The following is a 27,199-nucleotide window of genomic DNA, read 5'->3' on the forward strand; positions in this document are numbered from 1 at the left end:
TTTGTTTTTTATTAGTAGAGAATATAGCGCAAGTGAAAGACTAATATTTTTCAAATTACAACAAAGAAACAAAGGCTTTATTCGCAATTAAATAAAAAAAAAGATCATCCGAATCCTAAGAGATCATCATATTCACATTTTGGTACGATTAATTAAGAAAAAATATCTTAATTTTTTTTAATAAACATTAACTTGTCCACTACACCAGGCTTGAGCCTAGTGCGCCGATCCGACACTATCTGTCCAGCTTTGCTGAAGCTCCTTTCGGACACACAGGATGTTCCTGGTACACAGAAGTATTTAAGTGCAACCTGTTGCAGCGATTCGTATATGTCTGCTCTTGTCTATAACAAAAAAGAATACTTTAAAATTTGTGATATTAACTTAATCAAAACTTCGGCTATATATAGAGTTTCCTCGCGCACGCCTAGGCATGCAGGTCGTCACCTCGTGGACTTCCGTCCACCGTGATTCACCTTCCAATATTTTAGTGGGTCGCATGTTTCCGGCACGTTTTGGGTTTCGAGATGTTGTCTTAGTAGGATCACAGCGTCGGCTCGCGGTGAATTTATCTTCGCTTTTAATTTAGAATCAAGGAATGAAAAAGCCTTGGAGGGGCCGTGTTCAACTGGTGGTGTAGGCTCCATCGGCGGTGTTGATTTTTCCATTGGAGATTTCTAGATTATACTATGGAGTTCCTGCTCCAAAGCTTTAGCCGCTTGCTCAGCATTGTAGGGTGATTCAAACCTGTCTTTTTTGAAGCGGGGATCAATAAAAAAAAAAAATTTGTGATGTGACAAAAACATCGATTGTGGCGAAAAAACATCGATGTTTCTAGAAAATTTTAAAACATCGATGCATCGATGTTTTCATCGATGTTTCTCCACCTCTAGTGGAAAAGTCGGACGCACTGCTGCGCGTCTCTGCGCGAGAATATTCTAAGACTTAATTGAGCCCCAAATAATTATTTTAACTCAAAAAATATTAAAAAAGGAGGTGAGTAGTTGCATTACTATTCTTTTTTTTGCTCCAAACAGTAAGAAAAACGAACCAAATAGGCTTTAAATTCACGCACCAATACATACACACTCACACATGGGTAGTGAAAATTTCCCCGTTTTTTCGGCTGCGTTGCATTTTTGGCTTTTGGTTTTTTACTTTGGTTATTGTTTGGTGGTTGTAAACATACCTGTTAAGATTTAAAACAATTATTAAGTTTCTTTTTTTTTTTTGCATTCTCTGCCTGCAGGCCACTAACGCATAGATACAGAAAAAGTATTGATTTTCGTCCAAGATGGCGGACGACGAGCAATTCAGTTTGTGCTGGAACAATTTCAACACAAATCTGTCGGCTGGGTTCCACGAGTCGCTATGTCGCGGCGATTTGGTGGACGTTTCCCTTGCGGCGGAGGGGCAGATCGTGAAGGCCCACCGATTGGTTCTATCGGTGTGCTCGCCCTTCTTCCGCAAAATGTTCACCCAAATGCCCTCCAACACCCATGCCATCGGTGAGTTCTTGAAACTACAATCTCCCTTCCCAAAAACTAGATTTTTATTGCTCCCCTCTTAATTTTCTAGTATTTTTGAATAACGTTAGCCATTCGGCTCTGAAGGACCTGATCCAGTTTATGTATTGCGGGGAGGTGAATGTGAAGCAGGATGCCCTACCCGCGTTTATCAGCACCGCGGAATCGCTGCAAATCAAGGGGTTAACGGATGTAAGTATATTTGTAAAACAAAACAATAACAACAACCAAGCGTCGTCTTTCGCGCGCGCCATACATGCATGCACACACTCAAACATACATACAGACACGCGCGCACAAGCAGCGTCGCGTCTGTATAAGAGCAAAGTGACTCGACTGTACCGAGAAATTTCTCGCAACCCTAAACGCCAAACATACGCATACACACAAACGTGTGCACGCTTACAGCACAGCGTTGTGTTTGTATAAGAGCGAATTGACCAAACTGTACCCAAGAAACTGAAATGCCAGATAAATATTTTTGTTTTGACCAAGATTATTTTAAATTTATTACATACTAATTATAGTATAATTGGTTGCTGTTGTTTAGTCGGAAATTTAATGCAAGCTTTAAAATTAAATTAGTTGCGAGCATTAAATTTAATAGTGAATGTTATTTTCACTTACCATTCAATGAAAATTTAAGTAACCAATATTAATAACATAAATATTAATTATTTCAGAATGATCCTGCGCCGCAGCCACCGCACGAGCCCAGCCCCCCGCCAGCCGCACCCCATGTACAACAGCAGCAAGTGGCTGCTCAGCGCGTACAGCGCCAGCAGCCGCGTCCTGCCGCCCGCTACAAGATTGAGACCGTGGACGAGGGATTGGGCGACGAGAAGGGCACCACCCAGATTGTCATCCAGACCACGTCAGCACCACAAGCCACCATTGTACAACAGCAACCGCAGCAGCAGCCGACCCAAATCCAGACGCAGCAGCTGCAGACAGGAACCACGACAACGGCCACCCTGGTGACGACCAACAAACGCTCCGCCCAGCGCTCTAATTTGGCCCAGAGCAGTAGCGCCGGTGTCAAGCGTACGAAAACGGCTAACGTAATGGACCCACTGGAATCGGAAACTGGAACAACGGCTACCACCACAACGCAGCAAATAGTGCCGCAGCAAATCACCGTTCAGACCACTGTTGTATCCGCGGCGGAAAAGCTACCTCAGTCGCAGGTACGCCAGCAGCAGCAACAACAGGAGGAAGCTGAATACATTGATCTCCCCATGGAAATAAACACGAAATCTGAACCGGACTACACTGAGGACCACGGTGATGCTGCAGGCGATGCGGAAGGCCCTTACGTTGAAGACGACGCCTACGGCGATATGCGCTATGACGACAGCTACTTCACCGAGAACGAGGATGCGGGCAACCAGGCGGCGAACACCAGTGGCGGTGCCGTCTCTGCCACCACATCCAAGGCTGTAGTCAAGCAGCAAAGCTACAGCGATTCTTCGTTCGTCGAGGGTGGCGCGGATCAGAGCACTACAGAGGCTCAAGGTTGGTTGAATTTTTATCGTAGCCTTAGTCTTAAGTACTTTAATTAGCAGATAGAACCCGAAAGCAAAATGTCCCATTTATTTAAAAAATTTTACAATATTTTGGCATCAAATTTTCAAGAAACTGCATTTTGCAACCGGTTTCCATCTTTCAGGCTGGTTCAGTTTGTTTATATTTGTCTGCAATCAAATGTAAGCAATACTTCTGGCCATTAGTATTTAATTAGTTAAGCCAGCCTGTGTTCTATTTTAAACGCTAAAGAACATCTGGCCGATCGGTTGTCTCAAGCATTTAAATCAAAATATTAGTTAAGAAAGCTAAGACAACCGGTCTCGCGGTTTACTTGAAAACGTTTGTGAAAATGGTAAGTAGAGTGTTGATATTTATTTACTCTGGGACTGGGACGATAAAAGTGAATCTGGAAGGAGGTGCTCTTGGACTCATTCGAATTCTTCATTTGTGGAGGTAATTTTGTAAAGTATTTTATTGTATGTATCCGTTTTTAAAGTTTCAGGGAAACCATTCGCAGGGAATTGGGGTTGCCACCATGTTCAATATCTTAAATCAGCAGGGAGTTATTTAATGGGTTAGCGCACTAGGCTCGTTTAATAATTTCCTGTTGGTTTAAAGATTTTAAATTGGTTAATGGGTTTTGTTTATTAATCTGTAATACAAAGATGTTGTTCAGACTTGTTGAAGCAACGTAAAAGCTTGCGATCGCAATTGTCTAGCAACGGCATTGAGTGCCGAATCTTTAGTAGCTAATCTTTTTTAATTTTTTTTTTGCTCCTATTGATTGCTTATCAGATTTGTCTGGATTTTTAATCAAAAATTGCACCTTAATTTGGATCTGGGTAGACTGATCTAGTTTATGAATTATTTTGTCGAATTTTAATTGATTGAGTGAAATTTGTGTAATGTGCTGCGATGCTGGCAGGTTTCTGTAAATTCTGATGTCCAACTTTATATAACGCATTATCCTAAGTAATTTTATTGATAATATATTTATACAATCTGAAATATACCAAATAAAGAATTAATCCTGATTCTGTGTATATATTTTTCTGTTTTCGCGCGTGGTGTTGCCACCTATCAAGAATTTTGTCAGCCCTGGTTGCAAATACGACCCTGTGTTTTGTATAGGGTGGCAACACCCCTAAAAATTGATAAACCTATGCTGCATTTGTTTCTTTATACAACAAATAACAATAATATAGCGTTTATCAAATAAACGCCTTTTTTGTGCTAGTGTTTGGTGTTACATTAAATTAGTATGGTTAAAAGAAGTGAAGGAAAGTGGAGCAAAGGCCATGGAAAAATATTTGGTTGCGCTTGTGATTGTGATAAAGAAAAAAATTGGATGCCGAAGGCAATTAAGTGCTACACATCCAATGTGGGTTAAAATATACAATAAATATTAGGGCTATTGTAAGTATTCAACATTTTAATGGGTCCTGTGGTCATGATATTGCAAATAAACAGCTTTAAGCCAAAGTCCAAATTGTATGTGTTTTATTTCGTCGAGCCTAACTTAGCGCTTAAGTCGCATGTACTAGAACTAAATACATCAAACGATGCTTATAATGAAATTTAATTGGTTTTCTTCTTAATTTTTGTATATGATCCTACAGACGATGAGATTAGGTTCATTCGGAGCCAGAAAAAGAACGCCCAATTGGTCTACCGAGATTATATTTACAACAAGAAGCTAACCCAGGCGAACGGACAGACCACCTGGCGTTGTGCTGATGTCCTGAAACTACGCTGCAAGGCGGTGGTCATCACCAAAAACGGAGAATTCATCGACGCCCGACGCCAGCACAATCACGAGTCCCATGCATTACGGATCGGAATGCGACAACTGTACAAAATCGAGGAGGAGCTGGAGGAGTACGTCGAGATCTGCACATCGAATCCAAAAATTTCACAGTATCTGGGCAGTAGCAACATTAGCATTATGACCGCTAAGGACGGCAAGGAGTGTAAACTCTTCCTGCCTGCCTCCGAAGCCTCCGAAATCGAGATGCAGGCGATGGTACACTCCGAGGACGACGAGGAGGAGGAAGTAGTGTTGCGAGGGCGAGAACAAAATGCTAAATGGAAGGCAGAGACCAAGCCGCGAGCTATTCTCAAGCCCAAACATCATTAGTTGACTCTTAGAACCTAAGATTTTATTGTGTATTAGTCTTGAAACTGGAGTGGGTCGATTCAGTTGACGAAACGAATTTTAAACTATTTATTTAAAATCAAGTAAGGTTTAAAGACAAAACATTCAATGTAAATGGTTTACTCCATCTATTTGGATTTAATATTTAAATCCTTGTTAGCTGGGAGTACAAAAGTAGCATCTATTTAGTAGTATGATTATTGCTAGTCAGACTAATCGGCCCATCCACTCAAAATAAATAGATTAAGCTGCTTATCTGAATTTTTGTAAACATATTCGTATCTTACCTTCCAATAAAATGAGACAACAAAATTCGCTGCTTAGATCTACGTAGGATTTACTATAGGCCTAGTTTTAAATGGATTTATCTGCTTATATTAATTATTGTGTCATTTTAATTCACAGGTAACAACCAGCTGGTCTTCATCGAAAGTCCCTGGGCGACTCCTTGCTTGGTGCTTAATGGATACATGTACAACTGTCACAGCAGGAAGAGCAACAAACAGTATTGGCGCTGCCACAACTACTCCAAAAAGGCTCACGAGATGCGATGCCGATCTCGTTGTGTACTGGAGAACGGACGATTGAAAAGTATAACTGGTGGACTGCACAACCATCCACCGCACTCGGAGAAGATCGAGAAGATAGTGCAGCGGAACAAACTAGCTGCAGTCAGCACTGGCCGGAAGATTGGCCGGAACATCTCAGAATTTTCGCATCAGCCGAAAGAGGAGTACATTGACGAGCCAATGAGTGGAGGATCAGCGTTGCAACTGACTGAACATGATTTGATGAACGCCTCCCTGATGCTCATACACGAATAGTGCACCAAACGGGCGAAATAGAACTATCCACCTGGTCACGGTAGTGCAATGTAGTTACTAAGTAACAGTGATAGGGAGTGCATATCCATGGAGTTGTACCAATTCGCAATATTTTTCAGTTGCCAGTTTTTTTTTTTGTTTTTGTAAAAAGAAGTATTAGTTTTAAATCTATTGAAGTTCCTTGAGAATTTAGTTGGAGATCTATGAAATATTGAAACCATTATGAAGTCAAACTATTATTTAGTTTTTGTAGAAAAGAATTCTTGAATTTATTTTACTATATTATAATCAAACTTCCTTACTTTTGTTAGTTTAGTTGTATAGATTTTTCTCTCCTGGTACCGAACAAGTTTTGAACTCTCAACCTTAACTATGAATACTATTTAGATACTTTTGTAAGATCACTGCTAAGTACAATAGATAAATCAATCTAATAAAGAGAAGATCCAATGATAATATACAATCTTAATTAGAATCTCTTTCAGATATCCAAACCGTAAGTGTGATATATAACTACATCCTGTCCTAATTCTGACTTCTTGTATCATTTTAGTGCTCATCTACAATGAACGGGGCAACCTCATTTACGAAGGTCATACTTTCACCTGCCAAACACGAAACAATGAGAAGTTATTGGGCTTCTGGCGATGCACCAAGTACAAGAAGTTGCGTTGCACTGCGGCTTTGACCACTCACATAAAAAAGATCACAGCTATCCGCGGATTTCACAATCACGATCCCCCCGAGCGCTTAAAAGCATTCAAGCCGAGAGTATTTAAAGTAAACGAGTAAATGGATTTTAATAAGAAGTAATCAGTAAGTGAATTACCAAAGACATATAATAAAAATAACATTTTAAACATAAAGAGAAGAGCATTTTTTATCAACCCTAACAGTTGTAACTATTTTATTTTGTTTTTACTATATATAGATTATTAATTCATTAAAACTGATTTTTTACAGAAAAATTATCAAAATCGAAGTCAGGACCGAAGCGTAAGAGTCATACAGAGCCGTTGGACCCAAAGCTAAAAAATTGTGAAGATAAAGGGAAACCTAATTTCAAGTTCCTTACTTTCAAATACATACGCTCCGCATCAGGTGATCACAAATTCGTATCCTTGGAGGCCTCCCATGGCAAGGGCCAATGCGTCAACTGCCTGCAGAAAGGATGGGTGGGCATGAAGAAAGTCAAAACCTTATGCGACACCTGTCCGAGCCGGAACTGGATGTGCGAGACGTGCTTTGTCGAATTACACCCAATGTAACAATGAAAATTAAATACTTCGACTGATTGATAATAAAAATACATTTTCTATTAATATATTTCTAAGTACATCTCTTTTAATGATTACTTTACAGAATTTATATACAATTCCATTAACAACTCCTTTTTATTGCAGTTACCTACCTCAAGATACTGAAACCAGCGGCATCGACTCCGACGGTTGTGGGCAGGAAAGTTGGAGGCGGACGCTCCAAGGATCGCCAATGGCCAGACGAGGTATACTATACTAAGCCCGTTCCAAGGAAAATCAATCTAAATAACTGCCTACGCACCTCGTCCAATAATCATAACTTTGTAAATGTGAAAACGCCAAGGTTCAAGGGCCAGTGCGTCAATTGTCTAAAGAAAGGACTGATGGGTTTGAAAAGGGTCGGCACCTTGTGTGATAAATGCCCCGGAAAAACCTGGATGTGTGAGCAGTGCTTTGAAGAACTACATCCATGAACAAACTACAAAATATCCTCCTTTATATTTCAAACCATGAGCAACATAATAAATACTTAGAGCACATATTTAACGATGTTTTATTAATAATTTAACTTTATTGTAAACCTATCCTTGTAAATGGCTGGTTATTTGACTCTAATTCATTAAATATCATACTATATTCAGTTTTTTTGAAAATTATATTTAATCCCTGCTTTCTTTTCTTTTAAAAATTACACTTACATAAAGTAAAAATTTTAAATCAAAATTCTAAATAAAAAAATCAAGGTATGTAGATCTTACTCACAACTATTATTCATAAAATAAAAATAAAATAATGGTTTAAATATGAGTGGGTTTTTGAATTTTTCCTTGAATCATAATTAGCAGCTTGTACTTTAGGGATCATTATAAAAATATAGTCTTTTAATTAGAGAGCACACATCCAAAGTTAAAATTTTCTTAACTGCGAGGTGTTTTAATTTTGGGTTTACTTATTTCCAATTTTGTCCGAGTCCGGCGACGCCCATCCTTCACCATGGGCTCGTGATTGTGGCTGCCATGTAGCACTTCCAGTCCATCGTTTTTTGTGGTGCGGATGCGAGCACGGCACTTAGTGGTGGAGCGCGTGGCACAGATCCACTTGGTGCCCCGGCCATTCTGCATGAACTTCACGTAGCTGTGGCCGTCATAGTTCAGCTTGATGGACTCCCGCTGACCTTTTGTGAAGTAGAACGGAGCTCTAGCTGCAAGTATAAGAAAACATTTATCCCGATGGTTTAGTAATGAATAAAGACAAAATAGAGGTATACCCTTATAATAAATTGTTGCATTCTCTTAGCATTTCATTTGCAATGTTAAAGCCTTAATTTTATTTGATTTACATAAATTAAAATGTTTTTATAGAATGGTTTATAATTACTAAGTTGTTTGTCGTGACAAACACGAGTTACACTTATTATAAGAATAATTCGGCGGCGGATTAAGGGGGGTTTGAATATAAAAAAGTTTGATTGAACACTGAGACTATAAAATAAAATATAGTTTAAAGTTTCAAATATTAAATATAAGGATTCACTTATTTTACTTAAATACCGCCTTTCCTTGTCACAAATAAAATCGAACCAATCTAATCGAAAAATACGCCCTCACTTTCTGCGGCTAACTACTCTCGTGGCCCCACCCACAATGCCCGTAACATCCGCGACGATCTCCTCATACTTCAGATGCATGCCTAGCTCACTGACATCGATGGTGGCCGGGGATTCATCTTCTAGTGTGGTGGTCAGCATCGCATCGCTGGTAAGTTGAATCTCTTGTTGCTGCGGCTGATGTTGGTGTTGATCCGGCTGGTGCGGCTGTTGTCTGGCAGTGGGGGCTACTTTAGAAATGGTTTCCACCGGCGGTACGCGACGTACACGCTTCTTCCGACGCACAATCTCCTCGTGGGTATGGAACCGGTTAAGGGGACAGACAACATCGTTGATTGTGAAAACTCGTGAACGGCACTTCTGGTTCCACCACTGATTGCAGCGCCAGAAACGTTTCTCCTCGCCGGAAGACAATTTCAGGGTCTTTTCAAATATGAACGGCTGGCCACCGTAGATGAGTTGCATCCGTCCCCTCGAGGTTGCCGAATAAATGGCAATGCTGCTTTCTGCGGAAAAAGAAAATAAAATTAGTTAGTAAAGTATTAAGAATATAATGGGTAAATACATCTAAAATAACACATTCAGTTTAATTCTGTTTGCCAAGTTGAGGCACGTCTATATTTTCACATTTAAATTAAGGTCTAATCTTACTGTCTACTGTAACGCTTTGGGGGCTGGTGGTTGTGAGTGGGCCGGGAGATGCAGACTTTATACCTCCCGTTCGAAAGATTCGTAGTGGACAGTCTGGCGTTGCACGTTCCGTGAATTTTGCCACGCGACCTGCAGTTCCAGTATATGGTGTTTCCATGAGTATTATTCTTGGCGAAGACGTAACTTTCGAATAGAATTTGAATAGTCTTGCGTGGCCCCTGAATAAATTTAATGCTGGGATTGATGTGGAGAAGTTTTCCGCGGCCATTATGGAACGACTCGACTTTCAGTTGTTTTTCAAAGATCAGGGCGTCTTAAAAAAATAATAAAGATAAAATTAGATTAGAAAAATGTTGGTATTCAAAAACATTTTAAAGAAACTCTCGAATTAAGTACTCAAAAGCATTTATTATATTTAGAGTCCAATTAGTTGTTATATTTAAATAAATAGTAGACTCCTGTTACCTTTAGCGATGAAATAATTATTATAGGAAAGGCTGAAGGCTTCTTTTAAGTATTTTTATCTGAAAAATTGTTCATTAAAAAATTAAAGTCGCAATATGGACGCAAACACACTCACTCAGCAAGCGGCTTCCTCTTCTTTTTGATCGGCCGTTTCGCCACACATCCGGGATTCCTTTCCAGCCGCAACTTCTGAGTATCCAATTTCGCATTCTGACTCTGCGACATGTACATGTTGAGATGCGTGTGCACGTTGCAGGTGACATGAATGATATCCCCATAGGGGGAGTAACGAGTCACCAAGCGAGCTCGGCACTTGGCCTTGTGATACATGGAGCACTTCCAGTCCCGGCTCTTTTGGCCTTCTCTCAGCTTCTCATTCGGCGTGTAAGTGTTTCCTTCGTAGTAAACGAGATCAGTGCCGCGATTCGACCGCACATATTGGGCCAGTTTGGATGTGTCTGCAAAGAAATACAATTGTTATTACAAATATTGGACATAAATCTTATACAATTAATGTTAAAATGTAATGAATTAGATTGAGTAGTGAAAGGCAAGCGAGTAGTTTGTATTTAGATCACCGTTTATTCCACAATTTTTTTTCGAGTTTGGTCGTTCATATAGAAACGCTTTACTGGTTGGACCCGGGTGTGATTATGACCGCTGTGTCGCATCCTAACTACGCCAGTGCCATTTATCAGGATGGCTCGAGCACGGCAACGGCTCCGGAAGCTGGCGCACTTTAGGTAGCTGCGATTGTTGTGCTGCGATCCAATTACAAAGCGGAAGCCATCGATTATCGTAAATCCACCAATGGTTATAGCCACACCACGACTTTTCTTTTCTAAAAAACAAGAGGATTCGTATTAAAAAGTTATAGTATTTTGATACACAAAACATTTTACATGATATGAAGAGAAAGAATGAGTACTTAAATAATATTTTTCTTAAGCTACCACCATTTTTTCTTAATTTATGATTAGTTTTACAGAAAAAGCCACCCATTTGCAATATGACACAAATGAACTTTTAATAAAATTTTACAATCACCGCATTTCATTGGTTTTTCTTCGGGATTTATGAACTTTTAATGTAGCCACTGGATGATTGTGGGGTCGGTGGCCAAGCGTTATCCTGCGGGAGTTGTTAGAGTCAGTAACACAGCGTGCAGGACATCGAAGAGCAGTGTTGCTATTCTTGGAACAGACCCAGTTAAGGCTGAATCTATATTTCCGTTCCAGAGTGTACATGTGACCCTTGTAGATAAGGTTGTGACCACCACGACGATTAACCACTAATTCGTAGCTTCTTCCTGGAATTTTGTTTAGAGATTATTCACAATGCAACAATATGTATAAAGGAATTAAGGATATGTCTTCATAGGGACGTCGATCATTAAATTCTTTATAACAAAACAATTTTATTTGACTAAAAAGAGGTTGCATTTGTGTAGACTGGTGTCTAGGGATGATTGTGGTGGCCGCGCAGGGCCGAGATCATATTGCCCTTGGTCACCACTCGGGCGGAGCACTTTGTGTACTTGCAGCGTAGCTTGACGCACTCCCAGTAGCAGGCATCCTTAATCCTACGATTGAGGGTGAATGGTTTTCCATCGATGTTCAGCAGGTTGTTGCCACGATTGCTGCGCGTGAAACACACATCCAGGTTCGAATAGTTTTGCTTCAAGGAGGCTCCACCCGGCTTTCTCCTGCCCACCATATGCGTCGCTCTGTAGTCATCCTCTAAGCCTACAAATACATGTTTGGTTGGGAGGGAGACATATAGATTAGATTGGCTGGAGGATATTGATGCTCAAGCTCCCAAGGGGATCCGCCAAATAATATGCGTGCATTTTACTAATTCTGTTGTGGCAACAACACACTTTATTTAAATGGGGGTGACAATGTTTTGGCTATTTCGAAGATTGTACACAATGTTCTGTGAAGGCGTCACTTGTTTTTCTACGGCGTCTTGTTAGGGCACTTTTGCTAGCGTCCCTCTCGTCGGTATAATGAGCGGCACAGTGGCAGCTTAGCACTTAATATGTTTCACAAGCATATATTTTAGTTTTAGCAATTGCAATTACTTGGAATTAAGCAAAAATTTCGTTCACTTGCATTTTTTTTCACAACTGTGGCGACATTGTTGGATGAGGTTACCAGATCGTTTCAAATTTTGCCAGGGCTGCAGTAGACCGAAGTTCAGGAGTATCGGTGGATAGGTAATTTTATACACAAAATATTGTGTATAAACAGCTTTCAAACTAAAGACTCGACATTTCTCTTGTATTATAATTAATTACATTTTTTTTTCTTAATTATTACAGCGATAAATTTTACACGACAGCTATTCCATACTGTACTGACATCTATGTGGCAACCCTGGCTCAGCCATTTCACTTCATCCATTTTTTGTCTCGTGGGCGTGCTGAATATTATTTTCATTTTATTCTGTGATTATGTGATAAATAGTAAAAATATATGTTTCAGCTGCCACGCAAATATATGTTGTTAGTTTTGTTAAATAAATGAACTGAAATAAATCCTTCTATTGAACTGCATGAACTGTGTTTTATTTTGTTTATGTTTATTGTTGCTACCTTGAAGCTGTGATTTGGACAACTATTTATTAATGAATGTAAATGTGTATTTCAGGAAAGGAAAAGGCCCTAGACAAGAATGGAAAGAATGCCAAAGATCAGGAGCCGACGAAAAAATGCAAGGAACCGGCAGGCGCTGAAGTTGAGAAGCCAGGAAAGGTGGTCCAGCAAGTAGTGGCGACGAGTGTGGAAAAACCTCAACGGGATGCGGATGCGATTCCCCTGTACGATGGAAGCAAAGTATTTGTGTCGAAGATGGCTCTGGCCAAGGCTTACATCCCCATGCCAGCCATATACACATCGAGGGTAACGGATCTGGTCATTGGCAAGGAAAACTTGGCCAGAATAGCGCAAGGAAAACAGTCGCCAGACAAGGACCTGATGCAGGCCATTATAAGTACATATTTGATTAAAATATATAATTTCATATTCGTAACTGCCTTATTTTTGCAGCTCATGTGTGCCAAGTCTTTGCCATACGCGGGGATCAGCTAAGTCCTTCCGCTATTCAGGAGTTCATCGACCAAAAACTATTCACCCTCAAATCGTTGGTGCCCAAAGTGGCACAATAGTTTAATATTATTTTTGTTGCGTTTGTAAACTGAAATAAAACCATGGAACAAAATTCTGTTTCAAGCAAGAATCTTCTGTATCTAATGACTTAAACTTTAAATTTTTATACTCATTTACTAATCTTCCAACTTTTATGCTTTGTTCCAGGTGTTATTCAATCCCTGAAAGCTCTCTTCGAGGACAAGACCGCCAGCTATAATGTGCAATACACCACCACCCAGCGAGGAAGAGTGATGCTCATCTATGCCGGATATCGGTATGTGGTGAACCGCCAGAGTCTTAAGAACGTTTTCTGGCGCTGCTCTCGGTATGTGAAACACAGTTGTCGGGCCACTCTGGTGACCTCCAAGGTTCAGGATGTGACCCTGAGAATAGCTGGGGCACCGCACACCCACGGCCCAGAAGTCAATTCAATGGATCTCGCAACAGACGTCCTAGACGAGTTTCCCGACTTGCAATAATCTCACTCCTTCCCTCTAGCTTAATTAAAATAAATTAAAAAATTAAATCATATAACCATGTGTGTTAGTCTTGTAGATAGTGTAATCTTAACTAATCTTAATGTAATTTCCCAACTAATGTATCGATTTTTAATTTACAGCGGAGATCAAGATGGAGTCGCCTCCCGCAGACGATAAAGTGGCGATTTCGGCAGTCACTTCTCTTAGTGACGATGAATCCTTTAGAAAACCATATACCCTGCCAAAGATTCTTGACGGTAAGTTCTACAAGGATATTCAGCCGAATCTAAAGACTCCAGGCGCCATCCAGGCCATCTGTACGAGTTGCTGCGTTCTGATTTCGGGTACGACCAAGTCCACGGGAAACTTCCTCAGCCACATAAAGAGGCGTCACAAGGAACTGTTGCCTTTGTGCCAGCTCTATTGCCAGGCCAAGACGAATGGCACTGTTGCCGCCACAAAGAACCCCTTACCTGTCATCTCAACTTCAGCGGCAGCTTCTGGGACGGATCCAGTCCAGGAAACCGTCACTTCTGTGGCTCCTGTAGTCACATATCCACCTGCTCCTGCGACTCATTTGGCCATGCCGATGACTGTGCCTGTTCCGGTCCCGTTCCGCACGATGTCCTTGGCGATGCCATTATCCCTGCCCAATGTAAAAACACCGCAAATGATGGCATTGATGCAGCAGTACCAGACCCACGACTCGATGTTCATAAAAAAGGAGTAGCTTTTAGAGGACCTACACAATGGTGATGCCTACGAAACAAGCTGGAAATTCCTTGTATTTTAAAGTAATTGACAAAAAATCGATATCAGTTTAAAGAGTGAGGTTCAATTACTTTTTGAAAATCCAGCTTGAACCTGAACCTAAGCTAAGTGCAAATTTTTATATGCCCTTTTAGATTTAAATATTGTAAAATTATAAATAAATGATAACTGAAGAATTTTGTATGCCAATTTATATTATTAACTAAATATTTATTATATTGCTTCGATTACATGCGCTTTTCATTTGATTTTAATATATTTCCTTTATTTTTTAGCTCGCCGTCGGTACATCAAGAAGACAAAACAATATGATGGTTCTGCATCTTTCGACCTCGCTCCTCATAGACGCCCCAAGCTAATCATCGGCAATGAACAGTTTATCGTACACAGGATATATGGAAAGGACAATTTGATCGGATCCTGGCGATGCATGTATCATCACAAGGGATGCAAGGCCAGGGCCTCCACTTTTATGGTTGACAACGACATAAAATATAGTAATAGTTGTTCTTCTCACAATCATAAGAACGTAAGATATAAATTGTCCGGCCTTAACCTTCCCTGGGTATCACATGAGTAACATTAGATTAATGGAAAAAAGTGGCTAAAATGAATTATTTTATACTAAAACTTTGAAGGTATTTTTCCTACAATGTTTTTTAAGTCAACAACATCTTAATACATGATTTTGAAGACTTCCTCTTGATAATTGTACATATATTTATTAAATATTAATTAGAATGAAACAGAACCAACTCATGAAGAAATAAATCAAAGTTTGAATTTCGTTGATACTTTACTGAAAACTAAATACTTCCGAAAACTAATAGAATTTAAGTTTAACAAAATATTCCTACCATAAGTTAAGTTTCTGCTTTGTTAAGTGTTTTATTTCCAGTTCAAAAGTTGTAATGCCTGTGCCTTATTCGATGTATTGGCAAAAAGCATAAAAGCAGTGAGAAATGAGCCATAATGGACACACAAATCACATAACTCCTGTCATGAAGTGCCAGGTAACACGAAAGTACTTACCCAACCTAACTAGTCTCTGGACACTCAGTCTAAGTTAGAAATACAACTTTTAAGGGCAATTATAGAGTAAGCTTAACCTTAACAAAAGTTCGATGTGAGGGGAATGTCTAAACTCGATTATACATGTTCAATTTGGATCTCTGGCTCTAGACGCCAGGTACCGTGGATCCTGTCAGCGGGTGTGAGAGAGCTAAGTTTTTTGTGGATCAGCATACCAGCAGCCCTAGCTGCTTCAATCCGCTGAGTGTCGCCCATATGATTGTGCACATCTGGGAAAAGAGAAATAATAATCACATCTAACATCTTGTGGGATTAACTGACCATTGGTCACATAGAGATCATCCCCTATGGTCTTTAAGCGGCTCCGACATTTCACAGATCGATTTTGGACGCACTCCCAGTACAAAATATTATTTTCCTTGCCAAAGAACTTGAGATTGGAGCGGTAAATGAAGTTGTTGATGGTTAGAAGCGTTCCTCCCTTGCGGCTGATCAGAAACAATTGCGGTCCACAATTTCTTACGTGCTGGGTAACTAAAAAACACAAATAACACGGGTTATTTAGTAGGTAATGAATATTTTTAACATAATATATCTATGTATAGTAGTAATAGGTCGGACAATCTACTAGCTAGTTTTCTTGATCATTTGATTTATTGACAATTATTTATTTGGAAAAACTTAAATATGTAGTACGTTCTCTTTAGTGATATTGGAAACCGAAAAGTAAATATTTATATATTTGTAGAAAATATGCTGAAGCTCTGGAAATTAATTCATAAAGGTCACTTCTTTTTGTTTTGCAACGCCTTTTGTAGGCGTCTTTTAATTTTCTCTCGGAAATCATTGGGGTCTACTTCTTCCTGCGCCTCTACCACGGGCAGTTCTACAGGCAACTCAGGAGCCTCGAGAGGTGGATCCATATCGATTTCGTCTATTTCTTGAATCTCAAACACCTCATGATCTTCGTCCTCCAACTCCACTTCCTCGGCAAGTTTGGTTGTTTTCTTAAGTAGCTGTTCTACTTTACTGTCCTTGGTGGTGGTGTTCAAAGATGAAATAACGCCAGTTTCTCCCGGCATAAACTGCGAAGCCAGGCAACTCTTGTCACTAGCCTGCATAAAATGGGCATGTTCCCCGTCGTAAGGAAAGACTCGCTTTTGGTCGCAGACAACTCGCACTTTGCATTCCTCTCCATGTTCGCGGTAGCAGCATTGGAAAACGGAGTAGTCGGCCTTCCGGAAGGAGAACTTGAACAGGTGTCCGTTGAAAATTAGTTTCACACCTCCTGCAAAATGGAGTTGCAAAATTATCCATGTTGGCCACAAGCCTTGTAAGATTTCCACTCACCTTTTGTGGTTGACGCGTACACGGCTGGTTCGCTGGCCGCCTCATTTTCAGTGGCCGCCCGTAGTTTGTCCAATAGTTTCGGTTTGGGCTGATCATCGACATTATTGCGCTTTGGGCGACCGCGTTTACGTGGTGGATTGACTCCAGAAATTGCTTTTGATGCGGATGTGGCGGCTGTCGAATAAGAATGTAAATGCAACAGGTTAGAAAATCGTGTTAAAACCGAGTCTTTTTGGCTAAAATCAAAATAAAACAACTGAAGAGTGTTTTTGCTTGTTGGGCAGATGTTTATTTTTGTAAAATCATAAGAAAAATAGGTAAATCTAAAATAAATTGTTGAAAAACACGGTTCAAAGAAGAAGACACTGTACTTGCAAATGATGACGATAACGATAACCGATTACGATAGCCATGCCGTTAACAGTGCGCTTAACAGCACTCACGCTATGTAGTTAGCACGCCATTTTTTTGTTGTTAAATTTTTCGCCGTGTTCGCTTCGGTTTTTTAGGAAACGGTTTTTTGTGGCAAACAAAATATTTCTCAAATGTTAATAAATGTTTTAATAGTTAAATGGAAAGCTAGTGAACTTAAGACAAAAGTGTTTAATGTGAAAAACAAGGTGTAAGTTGTCCTGTGGCCCCAATGTCAGTGTGTGTGTTCGTGCGGCTGTTTCTATATGCGTCTGTACAGTGGGGTGCTCGTTTGTGTTGTTGCATCTACATTTTAGGGAGAACTTCCACAAAATGTTAGAAATTTGTGTGTTTTTTTGTTGATTTAACTAAGTATTTTTCACTATATCTATGCAAGTTTGGTGCAACACTCGGTTCAGGTGAGTCGTCCTATAAATAGTGAAGAACGTTGCCCGATTGAATGGCAATCTGCTGAAATAAATAGACATCTTCTCAGCACTACCAATCTGTGTGTCTTTCTCTGGGTTAGCTTTAAGTCAAATGGTAAATAAACTCAAGGATCTAATTGCTCAAGGATTAAGGATCCATCTGTTGTATTCGCACAATTACATTTCCAATGTCGTTATTTGTTTCATAGGTCAGTTTGTGCATGCCATGCCGCTGGGCGTGTGGATCGAGAAACAGGACTACTACTTCCAGCGCAATCAGAAGCAGGGCGTCAACCTTGTCTTCAACGGATACATGTACAAGAAAGAGGCCTGCTTCCGGGCAACGGTCAACTGGGTTTGTTCCGAAGGCAATGGCAAGCGAGTGACCGAAAACAAGTGCTCGGCGCGGGCCATCACAAAGTACGATGGCGGGATTAAGCTCGGCAAGAATGCCCACAATCATCCGCCTCGGTTTATTGGTGCATGCCAACCAGTTAAGCTCCTGACCAAGCAGGAATTATACCCGACCTTTTAAAGTTAAAAACAAAACTTAGTATAATTAGTTTAGAGAAGAAGAATGCAATATTTTTAATGTAATTTTAGCTAATTAGTGCATATTGTAAGTTCATCCCTCATAGAACTTGTCAGTCATTCATTTCATCACCAAATCCTTCATCTTCAGCTTCTTCGACTTCTTCAGAATCGTCGGATGAGCAAAAAGGACCTGTGCGAATTAAACGTAATGCTCAGGGAGAGTTCCTACTGGTCGATGGCGTCAAGTTTAAAAAGACTCGCGCCCTGTCCTATCGCACCTACTATCACTGTTTAACTGGAAATTGCCCGGCTTATTATGTCCTCGTGGAGCTGGCTCGCCGTCCGCGTTTAACTAAGCACTTCGAGCACGCCCCTCACTGTCTCCGGTGCTAGTAGGATGCATGTACAACTCCCTTTTTTTTATAAAACTAGACCAAAATTAAAATGTACAATATATCCAAAATCATAAAAGATTCCCCGAGTGTTTTATTTACATGGCAGGCCACAAATGCGTGCCATTCGGAAAAAATCGTCTTTGCTTTCTATAAACTCAAGACTAATTTGCCTTTTGGATTCCATTTGTAGTGAAATACGAGTACCAGATCAGTGTGGATGTGGGCGAAGCCACCATGCAGCTGGCAAATGTCTCCTCCGTTGGAACTGATGGACTTGGTAGCAACACGCCATTCTTCATCGTCAGCAAGTATGGTACCAAGCAGATAATGCTCAAGCAGCACACCTTCAACCGTCATATCTGTCGCGACGATGTAACCTACTGGCGCTGCAGCCAGGTGAGTAATGTCTCCCAGGGACCAAGATCATTAAACTCCTTTAACCAATTGTATTTTTTGGCTTGAAGTTTGCTGTCTTGCGGTGTCGGGCGCGTCTCAAAACCAAGCTGGACACCCTCACCATTCTCAACAGCGAACACAATCACGAGGTTATCTCGAAGGCCCGCAAGTACGGTTCCTTAAAGCGCCAGCGGGCGGAGGCGGAGGCAGCTGCCCGGGCGGAGAGAGGCCAGAATGTCGCCGGAACAGCGGATGAAAACGTGGATGTTGCCCCCACGCCAGAGACTTTGCAGCCAAACATTAAACTATAGAGTTAAGCCCTATGTACATTAGAAAGACCCCCTTTTTGACTCAATAAAGCTCATGTTAGCTAAGTTTTTAGTTTTTGTCTCAATTTCTCTAATTAAATCAGTATGAATTTTGTTTAGGCAATACTAACTCTATATTTTGTCTTTTTAATTCGCAGAAATTTCGTACTATTCATACATCACCGGATTCCGGGGCAGTCGCAAGCTTAAAATCGGAGAGTTCACTTTCACCAGGAACAAGGCATCCGGATCGAAGACGTACTGGTCATGTGCCCGAGCCGGGGCTCACAAGTGCAAGGCTCGAGTTGTCACAGTTCAGGACCACGATGTGACCATAAAGTGTGGGCAGCACAACCATCCACCCTACTAACATCAGCCATAGAAAGCTTGGGAATCTTGTATAGAAAAATTTTCAATATTTATTTATTTAGAGAATATAAAGCTTGAAAAATAAATTGTGATTTTTGTGGTATTTATGAATTCAATGCTCAGCCGATACATTTTAATTAACGAACCTCTCTAAGTGATAACTTCTTTCAGAATTTCTTGCAGAATGCCTCGATGATTTCAATGATATGAAGGGATCCATCAAGCACAGCCTGCTCACATTTATCAGAGGACAACGTGGATGCAAACTACTGGCTTTCAATGGACACAACTACGTCAGAAACCGGCGCAGTGGCCTGAAGACCTACTGGATTTGTTCTAAGAAGGTAAGCCAGACAAGCGACTTTCTTTTCTTTTAAACCATAACCTTTATTCTCAGGGAAGCACCAAATGCAACGCCCGCGTTGTCACCAACGTGGTGGAAGGTGTTCACAAAATTGTCCTGGAATCTTGCCACCATTCTTGCCTCAATACGGAGCGAAAGAAGAGAATGTGCCCAGCCACGACGCAGGAGAAGGCGCGGAGCAAGTCGGGAAAGCCAATGCCAAGTAGCGTTAAGTCAGAACCCGAGGAAGATCTTACTATAGAGCTGCGAACGCTCAACTTGAGCATGGAGGACTTGCAGCATCTGCAATAAATGGAGACTTACAATAGCCATAGATTGGAACTTAGGAATAGATTAATTTTTGTACTTATAATAAACATTGTGACTTAGATAATATGTCCTTAATGAATTCGTTTACTTTCAGATATTCTTCTCAAACTATTACGAGTTATAAATTGAAAACTAATTCAATATAAATTTGTTCCATTTGCAGTGACATTTGAAGTGATAACCGAACCACATGTGAAAACCTGGAACTTAATGAAACGGGCTAGATTACCGAAAACAGCTGAGGAACTTCAATACAACCGCACCGCCTTGGGTAACAGCGTGCTGCATTGCGGCAATCACCGATACCTGAGGAACTCTGCCTATAAGGATAAGGTCTATTGGAAGTGCAGCAAGTGGCGGAAGCAGTGTCGCGCTCGCATCATCACCCAAGTTATGCCAGATGGAAAATCATGCTATTCTATCGGTGGAGTGCACAATCATTAGTATATAAATCGTCTAAGAAGATCAAACGAGGCCACATAGACTTGATAATGCTTGATAATTTATTATAACTTCTTAATTACCTTTAAACCCGGCTGTTTACACATAGCCACATACCAAAATATTCCTTAAAGATGGCTCAAGTCAAATTAAATTTATGCCAAATAAAAAAAAAAATGGTCTCTTTTAGTTTAAGATTTAGATTTAAGTTTAAAATGTTTCAGAAATAAGCTTCGTAAAAGAACAGCATACAATCAGGTTAGTTTTTTCATTGTTCTTTAATTAATATTTATAATTTTTAAACATATTTTTTATAGAAATGCATCATTTTCATGGTTTATGGATGGCTGGGTTTTTTATTTTAATTTTTAAATCTTACTTATGTTTTGTAACATTATTTGTAATATACTCTACAGCATTTATCTTCATTGGTTGTTTTTATTTTTATTTTGCACATTTATGATTTTAAACTCTTCTGTTTTTTTTATTTTGTAATATAAGAAGTTATATTAACAATCTTTCACATTTTATTTTCAGGTCTAACTGATGTTGATCCTAGTATCTTGGGTGATTTTGGCAACGAAAGTTTTCTGCCCAAGACCCGGGGAACGGTGCGACAAAAAATTCGTTGCGGATTGGCTGAAGATCAGAAATGTATGCGAACTCTTGACGATTGGGATCGAATTCGATATGAGAGGACAGTCACCGGAGATGTTCTTATTTACGATGGACAACGTTATATGCGGCGAGCCAACTACGGAGACAACATTTACTGGGTCTGTGCTAAAAAAAGACTGAACTGCAAAGTGTATATGATTACCCACAAGAACAAGCCCACTCTGGTGGCCATTTCTGGAGTGCACAATCACGTTTAGCACCAATAAGATAATACTATTATTTACTTTTTAAAACATCATTACGGAAACAACATTCCAAAAGCGTCAGAATAGGTTTTCTTCTCTCATCTTACTCAGGTAAGTTAAGCGTAACTCTATAATTTAATAATTGTACAATAGATATGTATTTATTTTATAAATGTTTACAGATATATCTCAGCAATTCACAGAGGTTATACTCTAGGATATCCGCCACCAAGAAGTCATTTTCCTGCCACCTACATAATTCACAAGAACAAACAGCTCACAATGTTTACAACCATACTTTAATATATGTTATAGAACCAATAAACTGACACAAACCTAATAGGTTTATAGTTGAATCCCATTATTATTTGTACAGTCTTAATAATCCCTAAATTTTTAATAAATCCTTCTGAACTAATAAGTAATTTTATCATTTCAGAACTAGCAGTTTTTGGAGTAGGTCAGAGGGGACGGACCGTCCTGCTGCTCCACAATGAGAAATTCGTGAAAAATCGCAGCTCGGCTTCTCGCACCTATTGGATTTGCTCAAAAAAAGTAAGTTTTTTGAAGAATATTTGATTTTTTAATTAATAGAGTATTTTAAGGAATTAATTTTAAATTAAACAAGAATAGAAAGCTTATTAAAGGAGTAGCCTAAGTTGTTTAATTGGAATTTTAGTATTCTGACTTATGTGTATATTCGGGGAGCTAAGAGACTTGTTTGCATAGAAACAGAGTTACATCCTTATATAGACTCATATGCTGATCAAGAATATTTATACTCCATATAATACTCTGAAAGGCTATACAAATTTCAAAGTTGTATTCCAATTTATGTTAGTTTTGTAGGCATTTATAATGACACTATAATGTAATAATGCACCACCAAAAATCTCATGTTTCATATTTATCCTCTTAATTAATTAAATGTTTATAATTTTGTTTCCACAGGATGTGACAGTGTGTCGAGCCCGTGTAGTCACTGGCTTAGATCGTAAAGGAGTGACGCGAATAATTAAAAGTAGCTACGAGCACGATCACAGCAGGAAGTTTCCCAACAACAACGTAAACTTGCTCATCAAGAAGGAGAAGAAATACTTATCACTGGATACCTTGGATTAAATTTAAGTGCAAATTCCCAAAGTGCTGCAGACATTTCATTAGTTATTTTGAAATAAATCAATTTTTGCCTATCTTAAAGTGGATATCAGTGTCTCATTACATTAGGCCAATGGTGCTGGTGTATGAATTTCTTATAAACTTAACACTAATCTAATATATTTTATATCGTTTTCAGCCTTTCACATTGATTTCGCCGACTCAAAAAAGAACGGCGGAAAGCTGCTGGTGATCAATGGCTTCCGTTTCTTCCGGAACAAGAAGCGCGGTCACTTGCAGTACTGGAAGTGTAGAAACTACTATAAAGAGCGCTGCCCCGCCATTGCCATCCACGATGAGTCCACTTTAATCTTGCGATTGTGCCACCAGCATCAGCATACGGAGAGCAATGATATTGAGATTAAACCATTGCCGGGTGGTTCTTCGGGGGATACCAAGATAGCCGAAGGCGTAGAGTGGCACGGTCGTGAAGATGAGGCCGATGATGTGGCTGCAGGTCCTGAGAATGCTCCACAACCGATGCCGCCACCTCCTCGAGAGCCTCCGCCATTGGTTGAACTCAAATCCAAGCCGGACAATTCAGAATTCTAGCCTAGATAAGATAGTATTAACACCTAGTGTCTAAGGTTGTAAAATGTGTGTGTATTAAAACTAAGCAATGCAATTCGATTTTCCAAATCCCTATTTCTTCTTAATTAAGTATCTCCCATTTCTGTTAGTTGTTAATTCTTCACTAATACATTTATTTGACTTTGGTCTGCTTTTAGAAATCGACTACGGATATGGACAGTACCGTGGCAACAATCCGCACATCCAGTTCTCGACTTCGAAGCGCGGTGGTCGGCTCTTGTGGCTGGACGGAATGAAGTTCTTCCGGAACAATACGAACCGCAAGAATTACTATTGGAGGTGCCATTGGTATTACCTCTCCCGCTGCCCAGTGCTCATCTCAATGAACAAGAACAATAGCAATGATTTCCGGCAGATCCATACCCACTGCCATATCCGATCGAAGCGGAAGCAGAAGGCTTCAGCATCGACTCCGAAAGTGACACCCAAGATAAAGACTCCCGTGGTCTCTAGTGTTAGAAGTCTGCCTCAGAGCATGGCGCATCTCTTTAATTTTTAGTTTAAGATTGGTCATAATCAGTAAATTAAAATAAAACATAATCTAACCATGGATGATTAACATTTTTCGTGCTGTTTCTGTTAGTAGTGATTGCAAGTGTATTTGAAATATTTTTAACCCATTACTAATAATTTTTCACTTTTCCCCCAATACTTTTTACAGTGGTTCTGGCTAATGACGAGGTGCCCAATCCGGAGGATGTACTTGTATTCTTTACACAATCGCTGCGCGGTCGTCCCGCCATCATGGCCAATGGCATTCGCTTCCTTATCATGAGCGAGAACAAGAAAAAGATCCTTTGGCGCTGCAGCTCGATGGCCACCAAGAAGCTCAAGTGCCCCGCCCGTATTACCATGCTTAAGGAAACTCCGCCAAAGTTTATTATTAACAAGGCGGATCACATGCACGCGGAACTCAAGCGGAATAAGTATAGTTCCAGCAAAGGGCAAACACTTCGCGAACCGCGCCAATTGGCCACCAACAAAATGGACTGTGAGATCGACGGCGCCAGCGGCGTCAACTTTGATCTCCATGAGGAGGAGCTCAATGAACTCACCCACGACGTCTAGGGATCTGATAGTTAGCTTTAGGTGTACATTGAAGACACGAACCGTTGATCATTCATTCAAAAAATAAATTGAAACTAAATTCACTGTTCAGGCCTTTTCAATATTATTTTTAGAAGATAATTTTTGTCCTTAACTTTACATATAATTTATATATTTTCTTTAAGGAAAGGATTTCCATTCTGGAGGATGTGAATGTTATTTATTTTTACTCTACTATCTCTACTATTTATATCTACTAACTAACCATTACCTTTGTGTATTACAGGCTTGGAATTCGTGGTCAGTCAAAAGGGACGTGTTCTACTACGCCATGGCAATTTCCACTACCTCCGGGAGAAGTGCATCAACAATAAGACCTACTGGCGCTGCACCCAGTACACCACACAAGCCAAATGCCACGGTCGGGTCCATACGCTTGAGGGAAAAATTGTACACTCCAGCAGGCACAACCATAAGCCATTAATCAGGGAGCGCAAGAGGGCTGTCGAGATTATAAATTTGGAATTTTTAGATGCAAAATGAAGTGTTGTCTTAGGAAAATGCAATTAAATATTATATTATTTGATATTTTTCAGCTTTGCTAATTTAAAATTTATTTAAATTCTATTAGTTGGCATTTGCGTGTATATAATTATTATTACTTTTATTTTAAACAGTATTTTTGATAATGGATCTCCAACATGAAACAAAATGTTAAGGAGATGAAAGATTTTAATAGAAAATAAACACCAAAAATATCAAATGTTAATCGTGTTAAAGTAAATCCAAGTAATTTAAGCTTACTTTATTTTTTAACTCTATATATTTCTATCTTTTCACAATCTAATACATTATGGTATTTCTTACAGATACTTCTCTAGTGGCTCAGTTTACATGCACCCGGAAAAAAAGGCGCAAACTGATCATCGACTCGCACGAGTTCGTTATGGATCGGAAGCTGAAAAATAGCATTAACTGGCGCTGTGCCCGCTATAGAAGTGCCAATTGCAAAGTCCGAGTAACTACTCATCTGCTGAAGAGTGGCGAGGAGGTGTACAAGATCAAATATGCCACCCACTCGCACAAGTGAACCAAGTGACCTGGCGGCAAAATATAAATCAAAATTTTAAAACAAACCAATTCATACCCAAATATTTTAGCATTTTTAATAATTTGTAAACGAGACTTAAATTTTAAAATAAATATAAAATAAAATGTAGTTAATAGGAAAAGTTTAAAAAGAATGTACAAATATTCAAACCAGTTCACTGCTATTTTAAGAATGCAATCTAATAAGCAAAATCATGTTTTTTTCTACTTGCAGATGCCATCCGGAAAAGGGGTATTATGATTGTCAGGGGAACAAAAGGTAAACCAAAGCTACTAATGGGTGGCTACGAGTATTTCCGTAACAATGCCCGGGGAACAAAGACCTATTGGCTCTGTGCCCGGAATCGTTATTTGCGCTGCGCCGCTCGAATCATCACCTGCTCGGCAACCGGAGAACTGATCATCAAAAACCAGCAGCACAACCATGACTCAATGGATAAGGCGGATGCCAAACCGAAATCGAACACCTCAAGCCCCAAGTAGCTTAATTAGAGATAGTTTTAAGATTAGATACGAGTATAATCCCCTTAGTTCATATTCCATTCCAATCTAAAAAAAAGAGATATGTATTTTCATTTTTATTTGTTATTTACATCAATAGATTTTAAAAATTTGAGAAAAAGTTATATTTTAGTGTAAAATATCTGGACAACTATTGTTTTGTAATATAACGCCGTAAATGAGTATTTTAACAAGCAGATGGGAATTTCTATGTTGTCTTATAATGATATAACTCGTCTTATAACTTTATTTTTAAATGATATCGTAAGCTTTGTTTTAAGAATTATAGTCTTAACTCTTAGTATGCTAACACCCAAATACATTCAATAGAATGGCTGAGTTAGAAATATTCTACTTTAAATCATGTTTTCAGCTCCAGATTTATAATTTATTATATATATAAATTATAAAATTATCAACCAATTCAAAGGTAAGTTTGAGATTCATTCAGAATTCAAAGGTAAGTTTATTGAGATTAAGAAAAACAGGTCGTTTAACTCTCAAATGACTTAATGTTATGGTTTAGTATAAAATAACTACGAGTCCTTTGTACTCTTATAAATGTTTATTTAAATGTAGAAATTTCATGAATGATGAAGAGGTACCTTGAGTTCGTTGGCCATACATTTTCCAATGGTCACCCGATTCTTATGCGGAGTACTTTTAACGATTTGTAGATCGATTCGCCATCTGCAATCTGCATCAAAATCTAGGCTCGAAATATTTGTTAGATATTTTGTAATTTTTCCTGGGGGATCTCCTTCCAAATGTTGAAAAATGCGTGGGGACGAATATATGGCCAACTGCGAAGGCTATATCTTCCACAATAACCATCGGATTCTTGAGCGGAATACCTTAAACGATTTGTAAATCGATTCTCCATCAATCTGCATCAAAATCTAATAACAAAATATTTTTTTGATTTTTTGTCACATTTCCTGGGGGATCCCCTTCCAAATGTTGAAAAATGCAATGGGGCGAATATATGGCCCACTGCGAAGGCTATAACTTCCCCAATAACCATCCGATTCTTGAGCGGAATACCTCAAACGATTTGTGGATCGATTCTTTTTTAATATGCCCTAAAATCCGACAAGAAACACCTAGTTTTTTTTATTTTTAGCCAACATTTTTATTATTACATATTACGCTACAAGTGCGCAAGCAACTTTAGAAAT

General features: G+C 39.4%; 9 protein-coding genes across 35 annotated transcripts; 1 reads left to right on the plus strand and 8 right to left on the minus strand.

The window, feature by feature from the left end:
* Positions 1–46: 46 nt before the first annotated feature.
* Positions 47–822, minus strand: LOC116656588 (E3 SUMO-protein ligase ZBED1-like). Of its 2 annotated transcripts, none has more exons than XM_032456382.2 (2): positions 477–822; positions 47–344 (listed from the first exon to the last, which is right to left on the minus strand). In XM_032456382.2, exons 1-2 carry the CDS (start codon positions 666–668, stop codon positions 168–170), a joined length of 369 nt encoding a protein of 122 aa, XP_032312273.1. In that variant the 5' UTR covers positions 669–822; the 3' UTR covers positions 47–167. The 2 variants fall into 2 exon arrangements, with proteins under 2 accessions (XP_032312273.1, XP_032312274.1); XM_032456383.2 differs by having other exon boundaries at positions 448–692.
* Positions 823–841: 19 nt separating this feature from the next.
* On the plus strand, positions 842–26,357 carry LOC6501709 (modifier of mdg4). Of its 24 annotated transcripts, none has more exons than XM_014911698.3 (6): positions 843–996; positions 1,250–1,508; positions 1,579–1,718; positions 2,210–3,041; positions 19,809–19,981; positions 20,035–20,376. In XM_014911698.3, the coding sequence occupies exons 2-6, from the start codon at positions 1,295–1,297 to the stop codon at positions 20,290–20,292; spliced, it is 1,617 nt and encodes a 538-aa protein (XP_014767184.1). In that variant the 5' UTR covers positions 843–996; positions 1,250–1,294; the 3' UTR covers positions 20,293–20,376. The 24 variants fall into 24 exon arrangements, 22 of the variants coding, with proteins under 22 accessions (XP_014767186.1, XP_014767184.1, XP_014767180.1 ...); XM_014911694.3 differs by lacking the exons at positions 19,809–19,981; positions 20,035–20,376 and adding exons at positions 18,755–18,960; positions 19,029–19,334; XM_001955778.4 differs by lacking the exons at positions 19,809–19,981; positions 20,035–20,376 and adding exons at positions 12,665–13,006; positions 13,063–13,261.
* On the minus strand, positions 8,046–8,583 carry LOC26515149 (the record flags this gene model as incomplete). Its single annotated transcript, XM_014911909.3, has 1 exon — positions 8,046–8,583. A coding segment is annotated over one exon (375 nt), but the record flags the coding sequence as incomplete, so codon positions are not given.
* On the minus strand, positions 8,590–9,807 carry LOC6498844. 2 transcript variants are annotated; one of them, XM_044714699.1, is made up of 2 exons: positions 9,612–9,807; positions 8,590–9,403 (listed from the first exon to the last, which is right to left on the minus strand). In XM_044714699.1, the coding sequence occupies exons 1-2, from the start codon at positions 9,703–9,705 to the stop codon at positions 8,895–8,897; spliced, it is 603 nt and encodes a 200-aa protein (XP_044570634.1). In that variant the 5' UTR covers positions 9,706–9,807; the 3' UTR covers positions 8,590–8,894. The 2 variants fall into 2 exon arrangements, with proteins under 2 accessions (XP_044570634.1, XP_032312276.1); XM_032456385.2 differs by having other exon boundaries at positions 9,549–9,807.
* LOC26515505 lies at positions 9,787–10,343 on the minus strand. The gene is made up of 3 exons (XM_014911945.2): positions 10,129–10,343; positions 10,014–10,072; positions 9,787–9,861 (listed from the first exon to the last, which is right to left on the minus strand). The coding sequence occupies exons 1-2, from the start codon at positions 10,341–10,343 to the stop codon at positions 10,069–10,071; spliced, it is 219 nt and encodes a 72-aa protein (XP_014767431.2). The 3' UTR covers positions 9,787–9,861; positions 10,014–10,068.
* Positions 10,329–11,204, minus strand: LOC26515509. 2 transcript variants are annotated; one of them, XM_014911946.3, is made up of 3 exons: positions 11,061–11,204; positions 10,592–10,854; positions 10,329–10,471 (listed from the first exon to the last, which is right to left on the minus strand). In XM_014911946.3, exons 1-2 carry the CDS (start codon positions 11,068–11,070, stop codon positions 10,595–10,597), a joined length of 270 nt encoding a protein of 89 aa, XP_014767432.1. In that variant the 5' UTR covers positions 11,071–11,204; the 3' UTR covers positions 10,329–10,471; positions 10,592–10,594. The 2 variants fall into 2 exon arrangements, with proteins under 2 accessions (XP_014767432.1, XP_032312272.1); XM_032456381.2 differs by lacking the exon at positions 10,329–10,471 and having other exon boundaries at positions 10,573–10,854.
* LOC6498843 lies at positions 11,411–12,187 on the minus strand. Its single transcript, XM_032456384.2, has 2 exons — positions 12,097–12,187; positions 11,411–11,758 (listed from the first exon to the last, which is right to left on the minus strand). The coding sequence occupies exon 2, from the start codon at positions 11,727–11,729 to the stop codon at positions 11,472–11,474; it is 258 nt and encodes an 85-aa protein (XP_032312275.1). The 5' UTR covers positions 11,730–11,758; positions 12,097–12,187; the 3' UTR covers positions 11,411–11,471.
* LOC26513922 lies at positions 15,192–16,035 on the minus strand (the record flags this gene model as incomplete). Its single annotated transcript, XM_014911742.3, has 2 exons — positions 15,192–15,715; positions 15,768–16,035. Coding segments are annotated over 2 exons (420 nt in total), but the record flags the coding sequence as incomplete, so codon positions are not given.
* LOC6498842 (modifier of mdg4) lies at positions 16,079–17,193 on the minus strand (the record flags this gene model as incomplete). Its single annotated transcript, XM_032456492.1, has 2 exons — positions 16,079–16,734; positions 16,797–17,193. Coding segments are annotated over 2 exons (900 nt in total), but the record flags the coding sequence as incomplete, so codon positions are not given.
* Positions 26,358–27,199: the final 842 nt, after the last annotated feature.

This window comes from Drosophila ananassae, chromosome 2L (genome assembly GCF_017639315.1).
Source record: "Drosophila ananassae strain 14024-0371.13 chromosome 2L, ASM1763931v2, whole genome shotgun sequence".
Lineage (NCBI taxonomy): Eukaryota > Metazoa > Arthropoda > Insecta > Diptera > Drosophilidae > Drosophila > Drosophila ananassae.